At 38.3% G+C, this 27302-nt stretch overlaps 2 protein-coding genes across 7 annotated transcripts in view; one reads left to right on the forward strand and one right to left on the reverse strand.

Annotated features, from left to right (window-relative positions):
• Positions 1–12336, reverse strand: part of LOC137274665 (GDP-Man:Man(3)GlcNAc(2)-PP-Dol alpha-1,2-mannosyltransferase-like) — a 30676-nt gene extending 18340 nt beyond the window's left edge. The window contains exon 1 of the mRNA XM_067807993.1: positions 12108–12336. Within this exon, the coding sequence (XP_067664094.1) occupies positions 12108–12115 (8 nt within the window). The 5' untranslated portion in view covers positions 12116–12336. The remainder of the gene's footprint in view (positions 1–12107) is intronic.
• The window catches only part of LOC137274664 (copper-transporting ATPase 1-like), a 53964-nt gene that overhangs the window by 10113 nt on the left and 16549 nt on the right, over positions 1–27302 (forward strand). For 3 of the 6 annotated variants that reach the window (XM_067807990.1, XM_067807988.1, XM_067807987.1), the window contains exons 2-9: positions 5563–5685; positions 21092–22169; positions 22575–22763; positions 24438–24601; positions 24949–25110; positions 25728–25807; positions 26061–26292; positions 26580–26813. In XM_067807990.1, coding sequence (XP_067664091.1) covers positions 5581–5685; positions 21092–22169; positions 22575–22763; positions 24438–24601; positions 24949–25110; positions 25728–25807; positions 26061–26292; positions 26580–26813 — 2244 coding nt within the window. In that variant the 5' untranslated portion in view covers positions 5563–5580. Of the gene's footprint in view, positions 1–1721; positions 1826–4005; positions 4108–5562; positions 5686–14519; positions 14618–21091; positions 22170–22574; positions 22764–24437; positions 24602–24948; positions 25111–25727; positions 25808–26060; positions 26293–26579; positions 26814–27302 lie in introns of those variants that run through there. The other 3 variants (XM_067807989.1, XM_067807986.1, XM_067807991.1) reach the window with 3 other exon arrangements.

Below are 27302 nucleotides of genomic sequence, written 5' to 3' on the forward strand. Positions count from 1 at the left end.
TAACACGCCGGGCTATAGGAACAGACTGGGTCAGAGTAAAACATTGGGGTAAAGTAACACACTGGGACAGTAACACACTTGGGCAGAGTAACATACAGGGACAGTGTAACACTGGGTGAGAGTAACTCACTGGGTCAGAGTAACACATTTAGGCTATAGGACCAAACTGGGTCAGAGTAACACATTGGGGCTATAGGACCAAACTGGCTCAGAGTAGCACATTGGGGCTATAGGAACACACTGAGGCAGAGCAACACACTGGGACAGAGTAATAGTGGGCTAGAGGTGAGAGTAACTCACTGGATCTATAGGAACAGACTGGGTCAGAGTAAAACTTTGGGGCAAAGACACACACTGGGACAGTAACACTTGGGCAGAGTAATAGTGGGCTAGACTGGGAACAGACTGGGATCAGAGGAAGACACTGGGCTAGTGGAACAGATTGGGGTCAGAGGAACACACTGGGCTAGTGGAACAGACTGGGGCAGAGTAACACACTGGATCAGAGTGAGTGACTGAATTTGGTTTTACGCAGCACTCAGCAATATTCCACCTAATTGGCGGCGGTCTGTAAATAATCGAGTCTAGACCAGACAATCCAGTGATCAACAACATGAGCATCAATCTGCGCAATTGGGAAGTGATGACATGTCAACTAAGTCAGCGAGTCTTACAACCCAATCCCGCTAGCTGCTTCTTACAGCAAGCATAGTCGCATTTTATGACAAGTATGGGTTGCTGAAGGCCTATTTTACCTTCACAGTTAGTCAGAAGTAACAGAGTAACGCAGTTAGTCAGAAACACATTGGGTTGGAGTAATACACTGGAACAGTAACACATTGGGTTAAAGGAATGCACTGTCAGAGTAACACAGTGTGTCAAAGAAAGATATTGACTGACAGTAACACACTGGGCTTGAGTAACAAACTGGGTCAGTAACACACTTGGGCACACTGGGTTAGAGTAATACATTGGGTCAGTAGCACACTGAGTTAGAGTAACACACGCGGGCAGAGAGACACATTGGGGCAGAGTATCACACTAGGCTAGAGTAACAATGGGGCAGAGAGACACATTCGGGCTAGAGTCAGCAACATAGGGTCAGAGTAACATACTGGGTCAGAGTAACACATGTAGTAACACACTAGGGCAGAGCAACTCATTTTATCATAGTACAAAGAAAGAAAATGCATTATATTTCCACACTTTATCAGAACACACTGTGTGATATTAAAACACCAAGTCATAGAACCACACTGTAATAGTGTACAACACATTCTCATAGTACAACATTGTGGGACATCACAAGTACAACACAGCCATATGACACTAGGGTTTAAAAGTACAATATTTGGTTTAGTCACAAGGGAGTAATTTTTTTAAACTATCTTAGCGCTAAAATAGCCGTAAGTGCCATACATTAATATGCGACTATCTTAGTGCTAAGGGAACTTCGAAAATCTAGGCCCAGAATGGGTCGTGTTGAAGATATTGTCCTAATTATCATGTTTTACTGGTTCCAATAAAAGTGACTAATACCATTTTCCTTAATATATAAGGCTGTAGTGTAGGGTGTGTTGATATGATTTATCAGTATAGATCAGTTTTTGGAGTCAAGTAGCTGGAGGAAACTCTGAAGTATTCTGTGTGAAATATATTTGTATGCTGACACAAGCCATCAGTCACCTGTCAGGTGTACAGGATGTTATAATGACATCCTGGTTGTACGTTGAGAAAGACGTCTTGGTGGGAGTGTCTGTGTATGTGCGTGTTGACTCATGGATTGTGGTGTTGACAGCCCATCACATCAGAGTATTTATTGCATGTAAGTATTTCTCCAGTGCTGGGACATGGGATGTGACAAGTAATTAAATGTCTATGTCATGAGTTTGATGATGATGATAGTTCTGTATGGTTGGAATCAACATGATCAGAAACATTTTGTCAGACAGAAGCTATGGATGTGATAAATACTTGAATAGAGGACTCTTACACTAATTGGAGCTGTTATATTTGATTCTTAGTGTCATCTCTCTAGTTACTGCCATGCCATCATTTTCCGCCATGTTTAAGTTTTTATAAAGAATAATTGTTGGTGTGCTTAGTAGAAGAAATATGAGGAGAGGGCACTTCATTCAGATGGGCACTTTGGGTATTGGTTGCACTGTATTGCACACAATGTTCAAGTTATGCTGAAGTTCATGTACAGGTGAAATTGTACTCCTCTGTCTCACACCATCACTCAAGTGCAAGGTTTTGATCAAAAGAAACAAAACTGAATAATTGTTGAAAAGATTAATATCGTTTTCATAAAGAAGGTTAAAGTGGGAATACCCATTACATAGCATAAATAATATCTAAATTTAGATGTTTACAGGAAGATTCAAGTACTGCCAAACTTTGCAAAAGGTAGATGTGGCTGTGTACAATATGGCAATAGGAGTATACTAAGAAACTTACCTAAGCTCGCTGTACTACCTGGCTGTTATCATGAGATAAAATGAGTCTGAACAAAGATGTGATATGTATAGTTTGTTCATAATATGATTTTTTAGATGCTACGTTTATAGTTTGAGTTTTATAACTCTGCATTTACATCAGAGCTGCAGATAAGATATAGCTAATGTGGCTACTGTACTACACACTGTATATTTTGTGAGTGGGTTATGAATGTTGAGTGGGTATTTCATTTTCCGTTACCCACTGCTTTCAGATATGTGAATATTTCAGGGATTTTACTCACTGAAGTATGTGTCATTGAGTTAGGTTACTAAGTCAGTATGTACTGCCTTATGTCATACCTACACCAGCTTGAATAAGACGGAAATGATTTCATAAAATAACCCTCATCCTATACTGACAGTACAACACCAGTTCTATATTTTCAGTACAACTTGATAACTATCGGGGTCTTGTTCATTACGCATGCAAATATATTCAGTACGCATATGTTTTAAACTATTTGCATATCTAATATTTTATGTGTGTAATTGGTACACAACAAATATTTTTGAATGCGTAATTGGAAACTTTCTATGCATATTTTACCTGATATGCACCTTATCTGGGCCTCTGTTTATGTTGTATTTATTGCCGTCATCATGCCAGAGTGTTCTATCAATCATGATATTTTGGTGATGCTTTGTTCATGATACTACTTTCTAGTGGTGACATTAAATGTTGCTGTATCTGTCAATATGATTGAGTTGTGTAAAGTAACGTAAAAATGTTAAGGCACAACAAATTATGCTGTGTTATGAATATGCCAAGTCTGTTTCTGAAGAGAGCTAACTCTAGACTTGCTCTTCTCCATATTTGTCTCACTCCTTCTTTTTGTAAACCACACGAAAAAAAATGTAAAAGAGTACAAATTTGAAACTGGACTTGCTTTGGTAGTTTTTTTTGCCTAGAGACAGTCTGAACAGTCCCCTGGCCTAATTTCCAGTATGACTAAAACTGTTTATGTAAGTTTCGTTCATGTGGCACTGCACAGGTGCCACAGTGAGTCGTGCCAAGTTTTAGTTTCAAGTACATTTTAATTTGAATTGCTTGCTAAATACAGTGCCATCACTATATAAAACCCTCTGCACCAAAATTTGGGACATTCTTTTTTCCAGTGTATCTGTGAATGTGTTGCAGATTAAGGCGTCCACAGTAAAATATTCTCAGTTAGTACAAGCAGCCACACACATGAATGCACATTGATACACAAAGTGTTGATAGTGACCTGAAACCTTTTGATATCAGTAACATGGCTTACATAGGACCTTAACATTTCATGGGTGCACAGCTGTGTATTCTTGTGCTTTAACCATGTTAACATATTAGGCAGTCCTTGAGAGGAAACTTCTTTCGTTCTGTGTCAGTGGGTAACCTTCTCCTAGTTTATTGCTGGTACAGCAGATTGGGTTTCAGTCCAAGCTTGCTGTGTGTGATGTAGAATGTGTCATGGTGACCTACTTGTTATTAGACTTTGCTAGAGAGACAGGATGCTGTAACCTCCAACAGGATCTGACGAGGCGATTTCAGACAGCAGTACAATGGAGAATTGTGTAACATGTTTTTGTGTTTATTTCAATGCCAGGGGATGCCAAAATGACTTGGAAGGTAAGCCTCGATTAGTAGGTAATTGTGAGTAGTTGATAGAATTATTTGGTAGTTGTGTGAGTTGGGACAGATTTGACCCCAAATACCTGCATTATAGTCTATAAAACACTCACTCTCACTCACTCACTCACTCACTCACTCACTCACTCACTCAAGCAGTCTGAGTGTTCCAGAGACAGGTTACTTTCTCACATAGTTTTTACCCACTTAACATTGTGACATAAACCAGGATGAATTGGAATGAATGTTGTTTGAATTAATGTTATTGACAGTTTTTCACAGTTACATTCTAACCTGTCCTAGACACTAATAGGTTTTCTCAATTACTGTCACTTGCTCTGTGAATTTCCAGATATTTGAATCACCACCAAAACTGGATCCATCTTCAGCAAGTTATCAGATCAGGTGGTCAGACTCACAGACTTGTTTAATGTATGGCAGCATATCCCAACTTTGTAGATCAGGGCTGATCACATCAATCACTGGGTTGTCTGGTCCAGACTAATTTGTTTTCTGTCCATTCTCATATGGCTGTTACTATCATGCTTGAACAAGTTTGACTTTGATGGTGTTAAAGTATGACATTTATTATATGCTTATCCATTATAACTAAGATTCAAGTCAAACTAAAGTTATTATTCAAGTGGTTCGTTTACCTGCAAGTTGCTCTTACTCATGTTCATGATATTCTGCCTACATTTAGAATAAAACTGATAGACTAAATGACAACAGTAGGTCCATATATGTATGATGACTATTGGTTATGACCAGTATAACCAGTGTGTAATAACATGAGTAGATTAACACTGAGCTCACAGGTAATGAGGCAGTTTGTGTACTACATGGCTTGTGTCATGTGCTCATCATCATGATCATCCGTTATGAGAGGTTTACATATGTCTGTACTGTATTTATCAGCAGTTCTTATGGTTTTATTTGTTACTGTCAATATATTTTTTGAAATGGTTAATTATGATTTTATGTCTTTGTTTATTGTTCCTAGTTGATTAGTGTACTAGCTATTGTTTCTGTGAAGTTCAGAGATACTGATCAGAGATCTACAACATGGACAATGTTAGTGCCTGTACTTTTGATACCCTATCTTGTTAAAAGCTGATTGAGTTCTGAGAAAGTGACCAAGGATGTCCCTGGCATTCAAGTTCAAGTTAGTTCCAATGTCAGTTATGCTAAAAGTTTGAGATTGATCTGGCATTCTGTAAAAACTGTGTAAAACTCTCATGAATATATGGAATGTCAAGTTTAAGCAAAGTATAGGGCACCCATTACACCAATGTGTCAACAAAGCTTTCACAATTATAACTGCACATTAGATTAAAACCTATCGAATGGATCACTGTAAATACAAAATTTGCAGTTATGGAATTTGAGTGAGACCTAATCCAGTCTCTCTGTATCTGTCTGTAGGGTGGTGATGACTCTATGTTTACTTTACAGAAAGTGGCCAGTGAAGAAATGGATCGAACCGTGGTGGTATCGATAGAGGGCATGACGTGCCAGTCATGTGTCAAAAACATCGAAAACAACATTGCAAAGGAGAAGGGGGTACTGGACATCAAGGTAAGAGAAGTTTTTTTAAATACTGTACACAGAAACATTCCAGTTCCAGGTATATGACAACAGCCTGTACATCATCACTTCAGGTTCAGACAAACCAGTGACTAAATGTAAGTGGCAAGCAATATGAGCCAAGACACCAATCTTGACAATCTCATCTGTTCGGCAAGGTTTTTTCTTCACATCGCTCACATTAACAAGGGACAAATATCAGAAGGGTCATAATGCACTTTCGATAGGTCACTTCTTTATTTGTATCAAGATGTTCCACTATCACAATCCATGCCTCATGAAAAAGACTATCAAAGTTCACAGAATGATAGCAGGAATGTCAGTGATTGATGTTTAAAGTGTTACAGTTAATAAATTGCCATGACAAGAGAAATCCCCTTGAACCAGCAAAATATAATACAAACAAGTCTAAAATATTCAATAATATATTGAGCGAGCAATGAGCAAGTTACAACAAAACGCAATACAGATTTCTAGTACAATGCAGTTGAGTCACAAGTCTGAGGTGCTGGGTAACAAATATAAAATAACAACTCACCATAATCATGGTGAGATTTACCTTGCAGTGAAAATCCAGTAGAAGTAAGAAGGTAGTTTACAAAGTCAGTGGTCAGGCACGAAACATCGATCTTATAGGTCAGATGATTTGAAAGACAGATTTGTCGGTAGGCAGAGGCACACAACTCCAGTATAAGGAGTGTAAGTTCATGTGTGACCCTCAACACAAGAACCAACCTTTATATATTCTGACATGGTGTCGGGAACATTCGAGCAAAGCATGGCTGTCATTAGTATTCAGCCAGAACATTCAGGAACAGGAAGTAAAAAATAAATTTCCAAGGGCAGGTAACTGGAGCACTCTCAAAAAGGCCTGCTGCTAAAAATACAATGAAATTAAAACATATATGATATGAAATATGACCCACAACTCAAACTCAAAAGTCTTAACATTGTGACCCTATGATAACTATTACCTAATCAATGATTATACAAATTAGAAAAAAACACACTCTTGCAACAAAAGAATGATACCTTGCACTTACACATATACACACAAACACTCAGATATATACTCACAAAAGCGCTTAGCTCACTTTCATATTCTACTATGTGCAACAACTCTGAAACATTTACCATGTTTACATGGCTGAAGTAAAAGGTTTGTGTGAATCTCGGCCCCCTCCACATCCTTGATATAGGATCATGGCAACATATGTTCATTTTAAGTGGTTGTTTACTTTAAGCCCTTTCATGCATAACACTGGAAAATAGGATTAGAAGGTATGTGGTCCATTGACGATTGGTTACAATTGACATTCTCAAATAATCTGGACGGCGATAAATAGTACCAATGGCAAAATATGGACAGGAATGGAATATAAATAAATATTCACCAAATGAAAGGAGTCCAGAAACATCACTGTAATCTCTCAAGAAGTTGTAAATAAGTGGTCCATCTGTTGTCCAAATGGAATTGAAAGCAAGATTTTACAGAAGGGAGGTAACTCTTCTGTCCATACATTTACAGTGACCTGTATCAGCTTGTGTCACATGTGGCATCTTTGATGATGTATGGACAGGAATAACCTCATTTACAGATTTTAATTGGATGTAACACCTGGTGTTAAATGTTCTCTTTCCAATTTTCTTAATATTCCTAAAAGAGACAGAAGGACATGCAATCACTTGCTCATGTCATATGTGTGTGAGAAATTTGGTTTGATCAAGTGACATCTCATAGGAAGTATTGCTAGTATAGAATATTATTTTCTGTTAGGTATTTTTGAGTCAAGGAATTGATCATTTTTAAAATTCCAACTAGAAATGCTGTTTGACTTTGAAGTGACTTGGAATTTAAATCTGTTGAAATGTGTCACATCTGACACATACTGTGTTAGTTTTAATTTGCTTGACACAGGGTCAATGGAATAACAGAGATCTTGACAGACAAACATGTCTCTTGGTAACACTGCTGAGCAGAGGTTTGTCTTCTTTGGAGAAGGAAGTTGAAGAAGTTGTAGGAATCTCAAATTGTAGAGACTGTATCGTTGTTGATGAAGTTTAGTGCTTAAATACTGTGACAGCATTATGTCATGTTGCTCTAAACCATGTACCTTTTTTCTTAATTAGTGCAATCAGTTGAAAGTTAAACATACTACAGTGCCCTTGTTTCAAATTGACTTTAAACGGAAATCTGTTTTACCTGAATATCCATTGTATACTGCCATGATGATTGTGCTGCTATTCTGAGGTTTACTCTCATTACCTTGCAATCACTGGTATCAGTATGAAAACCTAGTTCATTTTCATGAATATTCATACTGGAGTACTATTCTTTGTATGTTTGTTTTACACTGAGTTCTTTAGGCATTGACTTCATATTGTTTCAAATTAGAAGTTGACACGGAACATGTATATCAGAGGCTAGTTTCAACCCATGCCATTTTAGGGGACATTTCTTGTCTCTTGTGCAGTGCCATACATAAAACATAGGACATAGGGGCATAAAAGAAAACTATTCATGGATTCAAACCACAATGACATACACACAATAAGACTCAATCAATGATCTGATGATGAAACATATTTTGTCTATTCGGTTTCCTAGTTATCTGACACCCACGACAATATAAAGAAACAGTTTGGTCCCAAGAATCTGTTATCTAACCCAAGTTTTCAGATGACTCAGCAGTTACTAGAGACGACTGTCTGCTTGGTATACTGTCATCAAGGGCTTTTCAGAGCAATTTAAATTACCATTTAACTTCACATGAAATATTTAAATGACTCTACTTTTGTGTATATGACACATATTTTACTGAAAAATACTTCATATGAAGAGTGTACATCTGTAATTGCATCCTGCCTGATCTTTGAAGATATTACTGATACAAGCTTACATACCTAGATGTTGATATCCCCTGGATGATATATACACCTAAACAGGATACACTGAGGTCTAGATAAGCTGTGTGTCTGCATGAAACATACACAAAATAGACAATAATAATAGTAACAATAATAATGTTTATGTAACATTTCAGTTTGTTTGTTTGTTTTGAACTCAGAGACTCCAGGGCTTGAAATCAGAAAACAGTTCAGATGTGTCCAGGGACACTAAAGCAGTTTTTCAGATGTTTGTTTCACCCAAACGACAGCTACTCAATTAGATCAGAATTGTTGCTGATATAAATATGCTCATGGAGTTGTATTTTTTTTTACTTTGTTATTGTCTTTTTTTTGTATATCATTTCATATTTTTATTTAATGTTGTATAGTTGAGCAAATGTTTTTTATACAGATGTACATGACCCAGGGAAAAATAGTAAGGGGTATATGAACACCTATTGTCCTTCAAAATAAGCTGAATTGGACTGCCATATGACATTGTGTAACAGTGTATCACACTGCAATAAATGGACACAAACTTCAGGATTATCCAAAGAAATCTATGATAGTGAATGAGCCTTGGGCATTCATCATTATACTGGCACGAGCTAACATTAGGTGGGTAGCTCATATTTGGGGGACTTAACTGTTTTGTTCCGTTTTCTGATGACAAAATTGATGACAGTCATTGAATTAAAATTATGGACTGGGTAATGGATCATTGTTCTGTTTGAGACACTTGAGGTTCTCACCTCAAAAAATGTAGTATAGAAGATCTAAAAGACAACGTGACCCTAATTACTTTAAAGCAGGTATCTGTCAAAATCAAACGTCTGTTTGAAGGACTATGTAGTCAGATACATATGCACAGGTACAGGTTTCCGAGGTTATCTCAAGGGGGAAAAAAACATGTTGTTGGAAGACTATGGTGGAGTGAGTGAGTGAGTGAGTTGCTTTTGACACCACTTTTAGCAATATTCCAGCAATATCATGGTGGAGGACACCAGAAATTGGCTTCACACATTTTGCCCATCCAGGGAATAGAACCCAGGGTTTGGGAGTGACAAGAAAAGCTTTGTCCACTTGGCTACACCACTGCTCGTTACTTTTGGTTGGGCATTGATGGACACCTCGCTATCTGTTCACATCAAGGCCATTACCTGCTATCACAGAATTACTCCACTGCATTCTGAAGAATCTGGGAAACCAAGAACCTTTACGGCTTTGCCAACATGTTAAACTATGCAAGGCAAACCAGACGAAATTAAGGGTGCAAATGAGCAGTGGCAAAGTTTTCTCAATAGCCTCCTCTTCTTTCACTCAAACAGCTCAGAAGATGTTTAAAAGTGCCAAGTAACTCTTTTATCAGAAAGGTTTCAGCTTCTTACTGTGATTGCTGGTAATGTCTGGAAACAACTGCAAATTGTGTTTGATCTTATGAAGGCCATGGGTCATATTACAACGGATTAGATACTGCATAATATTTTGACTAGTATTTCATGAAAATAGAGTATTAATTTTTATAATCTTTACTTTACAATGTTCATAATACTGGTTAATGTCTCCATGTAATTATTTGTAGAACATGCAAATTGTTAGTACAATACATTTTATGCCATACATCTGTGCTGTACATGGTTTTGGACATGAAAATATATCTTGCACTTTGTGTCTTTAAGAAATTCTAAACCAGGAAATCGTTAACAGTGTGTCTGTTTGCGTCAACAGTGACATGCAGGGCTTGGCTGGAAGAGACGTAATGTCGTATTATGTGTACATGTCAGACTGAGACAATAGACGTTTCAAAAGTAAAATATGTCATCTTATCAGACGATATGTCTATTTAATATTGTGTTATGACAATGCAGTGTAGAAATAACACTTGGATGTAGCACATGTGAAGATATGCATCTTCTATGTCAGTTGACTGAACAGTGTTGAAACCTCTAACAGTTAATGAGATTTCTGACATACAGATTTCTGATATAATGTATGAGCATGCATGAGTATATTTTTCATCTGTGCATAATAATCAGTAAAAATTATATGTCAATTAAAACCATATCTTTTAAATGTCATTCGTAAATGGTAATTAATATATTAGTTATGTATCGGTTGAAATATTGATGATTTGATTATACTTTTACATATCAGTAAGAGCATTTGAACTGACTGAACTTCTTCTATATTGCTGTTTTGTAACTAACTGTCAGTGAAGCTGAATGCTAAAGGGTAGTGATGTACCTATGATGAACATTCACTACAGGGCCACAGAGTGTTCCAGTATGATGGTGAACAGCGCTCACTGCCTCACAAATGTGTTCCACCATGTGTGAGGATAGCAAACCTACTGGTGAGATACCTACCGATACACTCACCCAGGATATGGCATGGCGTTATCTGACTCTTTCAGTCCTGTGTTGTGTGGGAACCTCATTCATCCATTGTCTGTCATGATTATGCAGGCCGCTTTTGCCAGCAGTCAGGTGTCTCCTATTTACAGTTCTCTTGTTTTCATTTATGGATGTTTTGGCACTATTTTCAGTGTATTTTAGTCTTGTTTCAGGACATATATAGCTTTATGTTACACTATCAGAAGAAGTATTACTACACTCCGAGAATAATCTATGCCATTTAGATTTATCAAATGTATCACAGGTGAAATTAGGGATTACATATTCTCAGTATTGTATTGAATGTTATACTTTTGTTAAGTCCCATCTGGGATTTCAACTCAGACCTTCAGAGTTTGGCAACTAATCACCAGCACATATCATATAAGCTGCGGCAGCTGAATGGGTTAGACTTTGTGTACTGGCAATTAGTTGCCTAAATCTGAAGATGTGGGTTCAAATGCTGGTATTATAATCTACTTTTCTGAAAGTGTAATCCCAAATATGACATATGTTACTACACTCAACCTTCGCACTATTGCCTGAATTCAGTGTGTCCATCTCACATGAACAGTTGAATACCTGTGGATGCTCCAATATTTGTTTGACAATGAGCACCTGTGAAAGGTGTAACAGAGAGTCAATATCGGACATAAAGGACTGCGCATAATATTATTTATTTACTCACATGTTACCAGTAACGATGGGTAGTGACAGGCGCCATGGATGTTCAATATGTATAACCCCTATGTCCTTATCTATTGATGGAATACTGCTAAAAAGGATCCTACGTGAACTGCTGTTTGAAGTTAGCAACAGTTTGAAATTCAGAATGAGTGTCAAGGGTCATTGTCATATCTCCAGTGTTATGTTTAGCAGACTGAGAGGCCATCAATTCAAAGGCTAAATGAGAGAAGGGGGAAATCCTTGAGGACACCTTTTCTCCAAGCATTGTTTCAAGACTGCTTCAAACATTGGTATTCGTATACAAGCAACTGAATATTGGATGGTTGGTTGTGAGATGGTTTTGGATATTTTACCAACAAATACACAAGCAAACTGAAGTACTATACTCTAAGTATAATAAATTAAATTTCATGTCCATGTTCATCCAGCATGTTCAGTCCTTACCTGAACATGTCCTGCGGTTTGCCTGTTCACCTAGACTGTAGCCCTCATTGCATCAGATGACAGCATGGGATATCACTTCATCACTAAACATGTTGTAGACCCCTCTGTTTGTTTGAGCAGCGAGCATATGGACGCCAGAAGCTTGGATTTGCTGGCTTGTTCATTCTATGACAGAATAACCAGTTCACCTTTGACCAGATATTGGAGGTGGGCTGTACACACTGTTTTTAGCTGAGTTATCATGAGGCTCTTAACCTCTTTGTGCTGTTGATAAAACGTGATGAATTTCGATTAATTGTCCATTTTTGTTTGGCATATAAAGTTAAAAAATGATTTAAGATGTTTTGAATTTTTAGCCTGTATATGTTGAAAAGGTAGTAATTTATTGGATCATTTTTGTAGATCTCCTTTTGAGATAACAAGACCTATTGCTTTTATTACCACAATGATTGTGTTCTTTTGTCAATATAAACACAGGTGTCAGATCACAATAGTATGTTACTGTTTAACACATAAAGTATAAATAGTCCATAAAGGTAGCTGAATTTATTTCAAAATGTTCAATCATGTTGCTTTGGATTAGTCACAGAACATGCAGACTGTTAATATTTCAATATATTTGCTTAAGTCTACAGAAAATAGACAGACTGATGAAGATTGCAATAGAAGATTTAAACATGTTAGTTACGTCAGTGTATGTCATGAATGAATTATTGCCACATGTAGAGCACCCCCCCCCAGTACAGAGCCTCATCGAGTGAAATGTCCATCAGCATATAGACAACCAGCGGTCTCACCTGCTGTAATCAACAAGGAAATGTACATGTAAACTTGAACTCAACATCTTTGATACAGTGTATCAGTGAATTCGAATTTCATCTTGTGGGATATATTTTCTTTGTCAAAGTGGCTAAGAATTATTGGGGTGAGTGGCTTCTTATCTTTGTCAGTAGTGTCAATACTCTCACATCACATGGTTGTGACAACCATATATTTGCTGGAAATAGTTTGAACTGTCAGTCTTTATAAGCATGATAAGGAGGTGGTTATATGTGAGCCAAGAAAGCTACATGACTTGATGACACATCATCTTGTATGGTAATGGATACTATCAGGACAATCAGTCTCTCACACACATGGTGCCTTCATTTCCATTGATGGTTTTTAGTTAACATTCAGATTGATTGTTTCGCACTGCCATTAGCTGTGATGGGCGTTTGTTTTGTGTTCTGTTTATTAAGCGTTGCATGCACCTGCTGTGATGAGATGTCGTTTTCATGTCAGTCTGTCTCTCGTCATAGGGATACAAGGTGACGATACTTTTTTAAGGTTCAACAGTATGTGATTGTGTTTCTTGTTTTGTAACACTTTTGATCATCAAAGTAAGTGAACAGGTATTTATTATCTGACTTGTTTATTTTCTGAACAAACTAATGATGATACTGGTGCAGGTGTAGAGTTATATCAGCTCGTGGAGTAGAGGTAAAGTCTGTGTGTTTTGGTCTGGTGTGTCAACCACTACCTGCAGAGCATTGATGTACCTATAGTCAACTCGGCCATGCAAACAATTGGGAGATGTTCACTATCCTTCACAATACTCTAAAGTAATTGCAGCCTACATCTTTTGACAGATTTTTAGTGTTTCTTGAGATTTGGGGGATGGTTGATCTTGTTGGTTCAGATGGTTGTGGATGGTTGTTGGTTGTGGTTGCTGTTGAAGGTTATGAGTGTTTTAGAGAGAAGTATTTATTCTTGTTGAGTTGCACGGTGTTTTCAAATTATATTGGAAGAGTGTTGTTCATTCAAAGTTTTGTTGAAGTATGTTGGTTCAGATGACTGTTAAAGTTTGTTGGATCGGCTTTTTGTTAATCTAAATTTATCTAAATGTTTAATAGGTTGCTGGATATTTTTCATGCATGTTATATGACCTACATTACACCACTGTCACTTACCTGGGGCATAGTTCATTTGATAGGACAGCAGACTTTTGTGGACTTATTTAAATATTGTGACACAGCTTGGGGTCTTGTACAGGGAAGCGAAGCACGTCAAAAGTTAATATTACAGTTGTTTATGTTTGATCGTGTGAATATCATGAATAGCAGTCCTTGAAGGCTTTTACAACCTGCTGTCTAGTTCATTGGTGTATTAGACTTCCTTTGGTGACCTGTTGTTCTCCTGTCAGAAGTTACACTGGTTTATCAGGACAGTGAAGTATTGGATGAGACTTCACTTTCTGAGATCATCACTTTTCTTTCAGGAGAGTGGAGTTTTCTCTGCAAGTGGAAGTTTATCACGTAAATGTGTTTTATCAGGGAATAACAGCCATGTGGAATTAACTTCCATCAAGGAGACCATCACTGCCTTATCCTCTGTGAGGTGAAACACTTGTTGGAGAATTGACGGATGAGCGCCGTCTGGAAATAGTTGTAGATACAAGAGGAATATTTATTAACACAGCGATGCCGATCATGAAGAAATCTAGACAACAAGGATATTTGAGGATTCCGGTGAGATATGTTTTTGTGTCTTCTTACTGTTTTTGCAAAATATATGTGTATGGATTCTGGGGTAGTTTACATCCCCAATATTCCATGCTTGTCTCCCTAGCAGAGTTCATGAACAGAAGAGGTTTGCATAGTCTATGTTGGTCATTAGTGCCAAGTCTGAAACAAGTGTTTAGGCATGCCTTATCGTAGTGACATATCTTACTCACACAATGGCTGAAATACTGCCAACGTGACTTTGAATATTAACGCACTCAGGGAAATATCTTGTTCATGCTATCCACCATTAGTTTGACAATTTATTTACATGGTGAAAGGACTATCCAGGAACTTTAGGGACAGGCTGTGAACAACATTTACATACACAAGTTTAAATAAATATTTAAGTCAGTTGATATGTAAATGAAATACAATAAACAGTCTCTGATTGTACTGAGGATGAATGGCTTGACTATTAAAAGTAGTGATATTAGTCAGAATAGTAATGATAAATGCCATCGTTTTTCTGGGAAACTTGTCTCTGGACTGATTGTAGCATGTCAGTTATTAGCAAGGTTATGTAAGCAAAAGTCTACACAATGTCTGAGGACATCCTGTTGCAAATTATGCACTTGCAAGAATAATTGGACAGAATTCTTGATTCACTTTGTTAAGACTGAATGAATGTATAGAATGGCCAGCAGCATTACAGGGCAGTACTCCCTGTGGAAGGTCTCTCTTGTTTAAAAAATTGTCTATTTGAAGCCAAATATTCAGTGATTTATAGTGAATCATTCCTACAGATTTTAACTGTAGTAGTCCCAGGATTCGAAAGTTCTGACTTTGACTTTTGCAATCAAAGCATTTATATGTGCTTGGATGTCCTGCATTCTAATTTCTGTGTGTATTGGGAGCAAGATCTGATTTTTCCTGAGATTGCCATTCTGCAATTAAGTTGTTTGTACCATTCCATAAACCTCTTCAGATCTATGTGTATCAGAAGCAAGATTAAAGTGACTTCATGAAGTTAATTGTGATTGCAAGTTTGACAACGGTTGTTGTGTACCAAGTACCAATAATGAGATGGAATGTCTAGACTCATATTGCCCCCCTGAGACTGGGTTCAAGGAAAACAGAAAAAGGAGTACCACACAGCACATTGAGTGTTTGTACCCCAAGCAGGCATCAGCTGGTAACAACTACAGTTTCTGGACATCTTTTATGGTGGCCACAAAATTTCCATATTTGTCATGAATTTACAGCTGAGGAATAATTTCATCTTCAGTTCTTACAGTTCAGTATCACACATGGTATCATATTGCTAGAGGCCTCACAGCCTGATGAACAGTATGGTAAATCAATACCTTGTCCACATAGGTGTATCTGATATTTTGCAGGTGCTTGTTATGACACAGGCCAACTGTAGCGCAAATTGGGATGCGTGGCATAGAGAATATGACAAGTCTTCTTATATGCGAACAAAGCAAGCAACGGTGTGTGGCAACACACTTCACTCGCTTCTGATCACAATATCACCACCATCACAGGTACACTCACATTTCCTCACTTGGTTGTGCTCTCAGATTTCATACCCCATTTTTAATAATTACTCATGTGAAATATGTTTTGTTCAACATTTGAAACACCACTCGTAATATTCAGGTCGTTCTTCGCCTCCATTATCCCTGTCAGCTTCCGGTTGAATGGAGTGATGGAACAAGGAATGGAGGCAAAGAATGGTCTGATATACCATGAGTTGCGCTTAAAATGTTGAGTAAAAAATATTTCACGTGAGTAATTGTTCAACATGGGCTTGGAAATATGAGGGTAAAATGAGTGAAGAAATGGGTGTATACTTTTGATGGTGGCGATATTGTATTTTGACATGAAAAATATTTTTCAAACCGAAGCGAGGAAAGTATGTTGCCAATCTTTGCTCGCTTCACTCGCATGTAAGAAGACTGGTCATTTTCTCAATGCTGCGCAACCCATTTGAGCTACAGTTTGCTGTGGTTATACCTTCAACTCACACATGCATCACTCTGATGTTAAATCTTCCTCAGCTTCCAGACTTACAGAATCTCCATGCCATTCAGACATATACACTGCACCTATATTGTCCTCATTAATTATGTGGATGGTGGGGTAGACTAGTGGTAAAAGTGTTCACTCTTCATGCCGAAGACCTGCGTTCGATCCCCACATGGATACAGTGTGTGAAGCCCAATTCTGGTGTCCCCAGCAGTGATGATGATTTTATATTGCTAAAGCAGTGTAGAACCACACTCGCTCAGTCACTCAATCAGTCATTCACTCATTTTTTGAGTCCATGTTTGAATGTCCAGTCAGAGCCACACTAAATTACCGATAATTGGTAGCTTTGTTTAGTGAGATGGAGGTTGAAGAAAATATCTATTTATGAATTGATCTATAATATGGCTTTTTGAATGCCAGACACATTTGATAACCAAGATATTTATTGGAGACAATCTGCTGACCGACAATTCTGAACAATTGCAAGTCTGCATTCACATTTACGTTTGTATCACCAAATATTCTGGATTTATAGAATACTTTGGAGTTGATACTAAAATCATCATTTCAAACAAAATCATACTTTTTCCACTAGCTTATGGCGTGAAGGGCTACATGCTTTGAATTCTGCTTAAATATGCATGTGAAATCATGCCAGGAAGTACAGTTACACTACATGCTGACCCACAAGTTGTGAGACTGTAGATAGAGTGTGTTGGTGACATATGACCCAAATAGTTAGGATGATGAGAGGGTATGTCTCCAGTTGTCAGTTAGTATTTGTTGATGTGTACACCAGCAGTGTGGGTTGTGTGGATAGGGATGGGGAGAGGGTGATCACATTATTCTGTTTGCACACAACAAGGTAATATTATGCTTTCGATAAAACATGTGAGGCTTGCGATAGTACACATCATAATGTTTAATGCGAAATCTTTAATTGTATCTGTACTGAAAATATCATAGAGATAACATAATAGATGTAACATTTCACAATAGCGATTCTTTGTAACTTGTTTGATAAATTTGTTACTTGTGTCATGAGCAGGTTGCATGCGAGTGTCATGAGTTGATGGTGCTTGTTGACTGCTGAACCCTTGGTCAGGTCAGGAGGTACGAGTAGACAAACAAATTCCCATGGTGAAATCCTGTGCATCCCCCTACTGACTCGTGTAACACCCGGTACAAGTGTACCGTTGGGTATCATAGTGGTTAAAGCATTCGTTCATCATGCTGGGGTCCTGTGAAAGTACCTGGGTGGAATAGACCCTTCAGCAACCCATGCTTGCCATAAATGGCAATTATGCTTGTCGTAGGAGGCAACTAACAGGATCGAGTGGTCAAGCTCACTGACTTGGTTGACACTTGTCATCGGTTCCCATTTGTGCAGATCGATGCTCACTTGATCGTCTGGATTGTTGATCACTGGATTGTCTGGTCCAGACTCGATTACTTACAGACCGCCGCCATATAGCTGGAATATTGCTGAGAGCGGCATAAATCTAAACTCACTCACTCACTCACTCACTCATCATGCTGGGTTCAATTCCCCACATGAGCTCCTACCAGCCATGATATTGCTGTAGTGTTGCTGAAAGCAGCATAAAACTGAACTCCTTGACTAACTGACTGTTATGAAGCATCACTCGTGAAGGTCCCGGGGTAGAATAGGCCTTCAGCAACCCATGCTTGCCATAAAAGGCGACTCAGCTTGTCGTAAGAGGCGACTAACGGGATCGGGTGGTCAGACTCGCTGACTTGGTTGACACATGTCATCGGTTCCCAATTGCGCAGATCGATGCTCATGTTGTTGATCACTGGATTGTCTCGTCCAGACTCGATTATTTACAGACCGCCGCAATATAGCTGTAATATTGCTGAGTGCGGTGTAAAACTAAACTCACTCACTCACTCACTCACTATGAAGCATCAGTATTTGATTATTATGTTGCTGATGTTGTCTTGTTATGTTTCAATGTTAGTAGTAAGGATGCAGAAGAGATAGATTACTGAAGAGATGCTCTCAGATGCACCAATCATTTATTAAGCTATGCTGATAATATACTGAGGTTCCTGTGGAAGGACAGGTTGAGAGTCAATGTTATTTTGAACATTCACATAGCTTCATTAAGTTAAATTTCTCAATCACTGTGTTTCAAATAATTTATTGACCTCAAATATGAATATATTTAAGAAATAAAGATTATTATTATCCAAGTGGTACTTCGTAAGGGTGTTTCATAACAAAGTGTTATGACACATACGAGGGGATGTCAATAAGTTTTGAGCCTTGCATAGAAAAACACAAAATATTGGTATGAACCACATTAATTTTCAACATAGTCCCCTTGTGAGTCAAGACACTTGTTCCATCTTTCCTGCCACTGTCTGCTGCATCCATTCGCGTCCTCCCACACAAACACTGTCACTGCCATGCCTCCCGTGGTTTCTTATGTAGAGGTCAAAAGCACTTCCCAGAATCTGAACACAATAGGCTTGAAATCGTCTTCGTTCGAGGTTGTAGGCTGTGTTTTCAGACCCAATTTTCGATGGAGTCTTCAACATAAACATCGAATCTCAACAAGTAGGAATTCCAAGCCGAGATGAGAAGGCGTCACTGGCACACTGCGCAATGCATCGCTTAATTATCTACAGTAACTCATCCTCCAATGAAGAAAATTAAGCTCAACTATTTGAGACATACTGTTCCCTGTTATTCACATTCATCTTTGCTGTTGAGGTTGCCGCGCCTAATTAAATGCTCCCTATAATCTTCTTTTTTGTGACCACTTCTCAACATGACAACTAGCCCGACAGTGATGGCCGACTGACGTTCAGGCAAGATTTAGGTCACGGAGTCAAGTTCAAAATATTTACGCTTCACAAATGTTTTGCTGAATTACATTATTGCTTTTGAAAAGAAATCCTCAACTGAAAAGAATTAAATTTTGATTCTTACTTGATTAAGTCTTAATTTGTTTTTTTTCTTGTGATAAGGCGCCGTATAGGAAATACATTGCCTCTACACAGCATATGTTTTCCTGGAGTGAAGCGGTTGACATTCCAATCACCAATATGATGTATTAATCCGCGTTACGTGGTTCTATATAGAAAAGCAAAATACTGCATAATTTTAAATATATTTTCATTTTTTAAAACGTGGATAATAAATAGGATGCAAAACTTGTTCCCTTTCATATCAAGGTTATGTCCCGAGTGAAATAATTTTGGTTTGTCACGAGTTTTAACTCGCTAAAGCTTGTGACAAACCAAAATTATTTCACTCGGAACATAAACTTGATATGAAAGGGGAAGCTTGTTTAATATCCTATAACTCTATCAACATGTACAGTGCAATAAGGCACACTTTCACAGTGATCTATTATTGTGAAAGCATGAGGATGCATTTGGGGCAGTATGAACATTGCATTTCTACTGCCAACGTATGTATAGATCATTACATGCAGATAAAGCTGAATAGTCAAACGATATTCCACAATTGCATTGTGGGAATGTAGACATAGCAAGCGTTACTGTGTCATTGTTACATTGTGAGTCAAACTGAGACAATTATCTCTCGGAAAACATAAATGTTATGTTTCCATCAGTGATTGGAACTGAGTGAGGCAACTGCAAGCCAAGGAACAGGATGCAGGATGCAGACTAGAATTATTCAGTGATGCCAGTACGTTGTGATATAATGCAAAAAGTGTTCATTATCGTCTGATACACAGTCTAAGTAAACTCTGTCTCAGTCTTTACAAAACCTAGGAAGAGGTCGTGTCAGGTAATCTTTGAGATTGAACAATCAGAGCACAGCTTACCAAATCCCAAAGTGGACATTCACGCATACCTTTTGAATTTTTACCTCAGAAAGGTTTGCACCCGAACTATTCCAAATGCTATTTTCCATACAGTCGCTACCGGGTAATGCACATGAAGCACACTACATAAATTTACTGCCAACAGTGCGTAAGCAGTCTCTAAAAATAGCATATTTGTCAGTATTCAAGGATGTCATCCTGCAGAAATATTAGCTAATGGTAACCATGTCATCAGAAAACCCTATGCATACACACTGCAGGTCAGATACCTATGTTTCATGCTGGTTTTCGTTTATTGAGGGATCAGTGTCAGTGACTACCAAATTTTTTAAGTGCCCTAAACAGTAGCCATTGTCTGACTGGTTAAATCCATTAGGCGTTCTTGTGTTTGGTTGGATGGTCATAGGTCACTCAAAGGTTACCTGGCACGACCTGCTACTACGGTTTGCCAGACTCATTAGTGGAGTGTAACGAAAAGTACTGAGACTAAGTGTACTTAGACTGGTCTGATAAAGTACTGCCAGCACCACTGATGTTTCACCGAATTATCTTAGAAATTATTTTCTATAATGCTTACCACAGCAATTAGCAACAAAACATTGTTGGAATTTTCTTTATGTCATTTAACAATATTTTGCAGGTAATCCTTGAAGACAATGAAGCTACTATTAAGTACAGGCCATCTGAAACAAGCCCACCAGTTTTGGTAGAGAAGATAGACAACATGGGCTTTGAGGCCAAGATTAAGGACATTCAGGGGTCAGCATACTCTAGAGGAGATAACTCATCAGAAGCTGTCATTGATATTGTAGGGATGACCTGCATGTCCTGTGTCCACACGATAGAAAACAACATTGGCAAACTTGATGGCATCTACCATATTTCTGTCTCACTGGAAAAGAACTGCGCTGAAGTCACCTTCGATGCCCAGAAGCTGAATGCTTCAAAGATCAGTAGTGAGATTGATGAAATGGGCTTCGAGGCTAAAGTGCGACACAGCAACTCCAGAAACCTGGCAACAAGGATTCATGTGGAGGGAATGACATGTCAGTCATGCGTCCGCAATATTGAGTCCCACATTGGTCAAAAATTAGGAGTCATTGAAATCCGAGTATCTCTTGCAGACAAAGAAGCCTTCATCATCTATGACCCAAAAGGGACAAACCCTGATAAGCTTCGTGATGACATTGATGAAATGGGATTTGAAGCCTCCCTTCCCCCTGCTGATGTTGTGGATGAATTTGAGGCCATTGCATCCAGGAAGACGTCTGGAGAAGCTGAATGTGTCATTGATATAGAGGGCATGACGTGTGGCTCATGTGTGAAAAATATTGAATCTAACATTTCCAGCAAGCGAGGCATCAAAGGTATAAAGGTATCTCTAGAGAACAAGAATGGGGTTGTAAAGTATGATCCTTCAGTAACAGACGCAGGAAAGATAGCAGAAATGATTGATGACATGGGATTTGGTGCCACAGTTGCTGAAGGTGGTGGAAGTACAGAAGGACTGGCAACTGTACTGATCAACATCCGAGGCATGACATGCAATTCATGTGTGAAGACCATCGAAGGAAAGATGGCGGAGCATCCAGGGGTTAAGAATGTCAAGGTTTCCCTGGCCAATCAGGAAGGGGTGTTTGTTTACTACTTTAACAAGGTGACTCCAGCCATGTTGTGTGAAGCTGTGGATGATATGGGCTTTGACGCAACCGCTGCAGGTAAGTCTCACATGATAGTAACTTGGACTGTAACTAGACTGATATGGTACATATATTGTAAAGTTGGGATTTCATACATGATGCTGACATGGACTGTAACCAGACAGGTATGGTACATGTATTGGTTGTAAAGTTGGAATGCTTTGGCATTAAGTGTATAAATGGTTGAAAAAAAACTTTACATTTTATTGTCTGTTTTGAAAAATGGGGACATTTGAATTATGTTTTTATCAAAATATGTGAAATAGTGAGACCATGACTTGTTATGGTGTGTCAATGATAAATATGTTGGGATTTGTAGAAACTGTGAAATACAGACTTTCATGTATTAGGACATTGCAGGTGGATGCATTTGGGTACTCCAATTTTACCATGTCATGTCAATCAAGAATGATGTTTTTTCAGATGGGCTACTGAATCCATCTCATGTTACCTCATCGATACGGAGTTCCGCCAGTCAGGCCAGCATTGGACAGTCCAGTGTCCGGTTCCATGCTGATGAGGATGACATGGAGAAGTGTTTCCTGGTCGTCCGGGGGATGACATGTGCATCATGCGTTGCCACCATTGAGAAGAACCTCATCAAAGTAGAAGGTATTGAATACACAGCCTCCTTTTGTTAGTGGTGTCTGTAGCAAGACCTCCATTCTCAGATAGTAGCTTCTTATTTTTTGGTAAATATTTTGTTTGTAGGCTTTTCATTCAAAACTATGCTTTAGGCAGTCAAAGATGACAATGTTGTCAGCTCACTGACTTTATTGACTACAGGTGTCCTTTTACCACAGTGGGATATTGCTCACAGTGTCAGTCTGTGAACTGTTTAGTCCATTCCTCAAGGTGATCGTTGTACTACAACTGTCGTAATTCCGATACTCTAACATTGACTTACTTTTATTGTAGCGCTATGATCGCCTTGATAAACGGGGCACAGATCTGGTTACATACAGGTCATTGTCATACTGTTGAATTATTGTACGGATTTACTTATAAGCAGTTGATGTTAAAACCTTCTCTTCACTCTTTTAGAATCTCTAAGTGAAAAGAAACACCAGAAGCATAAATTGACACAATTATCTGGAAAGAGTTACTGGCCAGCAACCAGTTATCGCCACATACCAATTATCGCCAACACCTAGCTGTAGCACTTGCGCAGACAGCTTTACTTGTACTTCTGACACATCAAAAAAAACCTGATAGGGTACAAGAGTTAAAATTACTGTGAGTATTTTACATTGTAGATGTTACAAATATGAATCTCTTGGAAGAGGAGACCAAACATGTTGGGGTATGTCACGTGACCATTAGTGTGTTGACATCAAATTTCATAAACGATGAGAATTGAGTGGAAATCATCCAGGCTGTGTTGTGAATCTATGACTTGACAATTCAGACCATAAAAAGTACAGATTTTAGTTTCAGAACATACCCATAATGCCAACATTCAATCTCTTACTTTGAATTGACCCAAATTTCCTTCTCCGTGTTATGGACTTGACAGATACCATGCAAAGGATACTGACAAAATATGACTCTCAAATTTCACCTTTATCTTTTCATTTTTCCCTGAGAAAACATTGCCAAAATTGCAAATAACTACTCAAAATGTCAAGTTTGATAAGTTCAACCCCACGGTGACATCTCCATTTTATATTAGCTTATATTAGCATTCGTCAACATCCACAACGAGCACGAGTTTTGTTTTTTTAATTCTGTTTTAAAACAAATTCCAATTATGAAATTTCTTCAATATGTGAAGGTTTGAAACGCAATAGTTTTATTACCAAGTTTATATCGAATTAGATGAATAGCATAAAAAATTCAGAAATGGCGATAACTGGTCTTGTTAGTCGTTGGGAAAGCAAAATCTACACTACCGCGCTTCCTGTTGACCGAGTTTCGGAGAAGCATGATCGGCAACTGTAAACAAGCAGAAAACATCGGTGAATAGCTGGTCTATCATCAAGACAAATTTTATTTCATTGTGTTAAGAAATAATGGAAACTCTTTAAAAACGCTTAAAAATAGCAATAGCTGGTCACTAGCCAGTACATCCCTTTGCTGGGTCAGGGTCCATTATATTCCTGTGAGTTGGAGCTTTGGTTTATTTTACTCTCCCTAAACATTCCATCTTACATTGTTAGTAAAATGACAACGTAAAGCACACCAAATTATAGTAATTGAAGTATCTAGCAAAAATGATGAGAACACAAGTAACAAACTACAGAAATGAATTTGCTATGCTGGTTAATCTGTCTCCCCCTGGTACAGGTGTGAAGAGTGTCCTGGTGGCACTGATGGCCCAGAAAGCTGAGGTGAAGTACGACCCAGAGTATATCCTCCCATCTCAAATCGCCACTGCCATTGACGACTTGGGATTTTCAGCCTCCGTGGTGGAGCAGGAAGGGGATGGTCAAGGTGTGGTGGAACTTACTGTAAGTTATTAATTTCTCCAGTCTTGGAAATACTCCACCTTATAATGTTTCTAAATATGTTCTTCTACAGTTTGGTATGATGTTATTGGTTTTCTATAGCATGTGTGGATTGTGATGATGTCATGAAAGGTTTGTGTTAATGAAAGTATTGTTATGGATATTTGTAAGGAAATATTATTTTGTTTTAGTTTTGAATGTTTATGAAACACATGAAGTCTTTGTTTCAACTGGGTTCTAGTTTGTAAAGTAAGGTTTGAAAGTGACACAGACCAAAATATCTGCACAAAAATTATGTCAGGGTGTGTTTGGAACTAAGGACGTAAATCTCGTAATGATTTTGTTTTTAGATAACTGGAATGACATGTTCGTCATGTGTTCACCTGATTGAGTCCAGCCTAAAAAAGACACCGGGTATACTCTCGGCTACTGTTGCCCTCTCCACATCCACCGGCAAGTTTGTGTATGACACAGAGGTCACAGGACCACGCACTATCATCGAAGCAGTCAAGGTTGGTAGTCAGATACAAATATATTCCCAGTTTGTTCTGTGATCTAAGGTTTTGTTTGTTTGCTACTTGTTTGATGCTGCACTCATCAGAGTTCCAGCTGTTTGAAGACTGGCAGTAAAGAATTTAATCTGTACCAATGATTGTTTATCTGAGCAACAATTTGAGCCGTGTAATGGTGTAATGACCCACACTTAATCTGTCACCAATCTTTCACTTTCTAAACTGAAACACATAGGTCGATTGGAACCAATATTCTAACCAAAACTCCTAAAAGAAAGTGAACTATGAATGATGGAGAAGAGATATTCCAGTCTAAATCAGTCTTAAAATTCTCTCCAAAATAATGCCCTCGAACAGATCCCCACAACCGGTCCAAAACATGCCCCCATAACAGTTCTGCACAACAGATGTCCACTTTAGGTCTCTACTTTAGGTCTCCTCACTTGTTACAGATTTATTATAACAGCATGCTGTACCTGTAATACTGCTGAGTGAATCAGTAATAGTATACAAACCGATATATGGGAACACTATGCACTATTGTAATGGCATCATTTCCAATGGGATAGGGTGATGGTACTAGTATTCTACAGGGCTGATGTTATTTGTCATTTCAGGCTCTGGGGTTTGATGCTTTTCTTCTGACAGATGATGACAGGAAGGCAGCCAGATATGACCACCGACATGACATCCGACGGTCAGTCTTGTTCAGAGTATCTAACCTCATAAACTGCCCTCAGTACAAGTTTAAAACATGCTCAAACAAGCAATAGTCAATCCAGCTATATATTCACTCATATACCCAGAGTTCCTTGAAGTCAACATTATGTTGTCACACTCCCTTTCGCTGTTGCACTTATTCTTAATCATTATGCCTAACAATGTGTAATTCCCCCAACAATACTTATACAGCCCTGACCTGTGTTTAATCAACCTATTACAATTTACAGATGGCGTAACTCCTTCTTGTTGTCACTGGTGTTCGGCATCCCTGCGATGACCGTGATGATGTACTTCATGTTCTCGAAGCCCACGCATCACCATGCTGTCATGGGAGCCAATGACTCAAATGCTTCCACCACACCCATGCCGACAAATTCTGATGGCCATTACCAGTTGATGATTATGCCTGGTTTGTCGGTTGAGAACTTGCTTCTCTTCATCCTCGCAACCCCGGTTCAGGTAAGACAAACCTGAAAATTGTCACTGAAATTGACATAACATGAGCACAGGTAGATCGAGGAGGTTGCAGGGTGACAGACAACGTTACTGTGAAATATGTAAGAACTTTAAGGTGTTCTACTGAAAGTGTCAAGTTGAAATCTATAAGCATGACTTTTCCTTAAAACACCTAAAGCCTCACAAGTACCACTCCAAGATATTTTTGTGATGGATAAATGTTGTTTTATGGAATATACTATGGACCTATTGGAAATACTTCCACTTCAATAGATATTGTTTGTTCTCAGTTTATTGGGGGTCGGTACTTCTACATACAAGCATACAAGGCACTAAAGCATCGAGCAACAAACATGGATGTCCTGGTTGTCTTAGCAACCACAATATCCTATACCTACTCTGTGATAGTCGTCATAGTTGCCATGGCACTGGAAGAAGCAGTTAGTCCAGTGACGTTCTTCGAGACAACCCCAATGTTGATGGTGTTCATAGCTCTTGGCAGATGGCTGGAACACATAGCTAAGGTAAAAACACTGATCAGAATGAAGAATGAAAGACAAGCAGTCATTACAACAATAATATCGAAAATAAAATCAAGTGATGAATTGATCAGTCCCTTCAAAGAAGAATTTGAGACCACATTGATTGAATATCATGACAGGCTGGTTAATTTTAAAGTTAGCATTATGGGTATTTTTTCAGAAGTCCTTCAACAAGAAGTATATAAACAAAACCCAGCTTGTTGGAAGAATTCTCCTGACATATGTTTAGGAACAAAATCCTAATGTATAACTGTTCGTTTCTTCTATTTGGCATACACCTCCTCAAAAGGAGAGATCTGACCGAAAATCAAGGACAGACTTCTCATCCTTGGTTTCAAATTTTGATGCATATTTTTATTGGTATTTTACTTATAACAGGACAAAAAATGGGAAGACATTGACTACCACCACAAGTACACTCTTAGTGTCAATGTCTGGCCTAGTTTGCCACTACAAGTTTTAGCTACATCT

The sequence above is a fragment of the Haliotis asinina genome, chromosome 2, assembly GCF_037392515.1.
Source record: "Haliotis asinina isolate JCU_RB_2024 chromosome 2, JCU_Hal_asi_v2, whole genome shotgun sequence".
In the NCBI taxonomy this organism is placed as follows: domain Eukaryota; kingdom Metazoa; phylum Mollusca; class Gastropoda; order Lepetellida; family Haliotidae; genus Haliotis; species Haliotis asinina.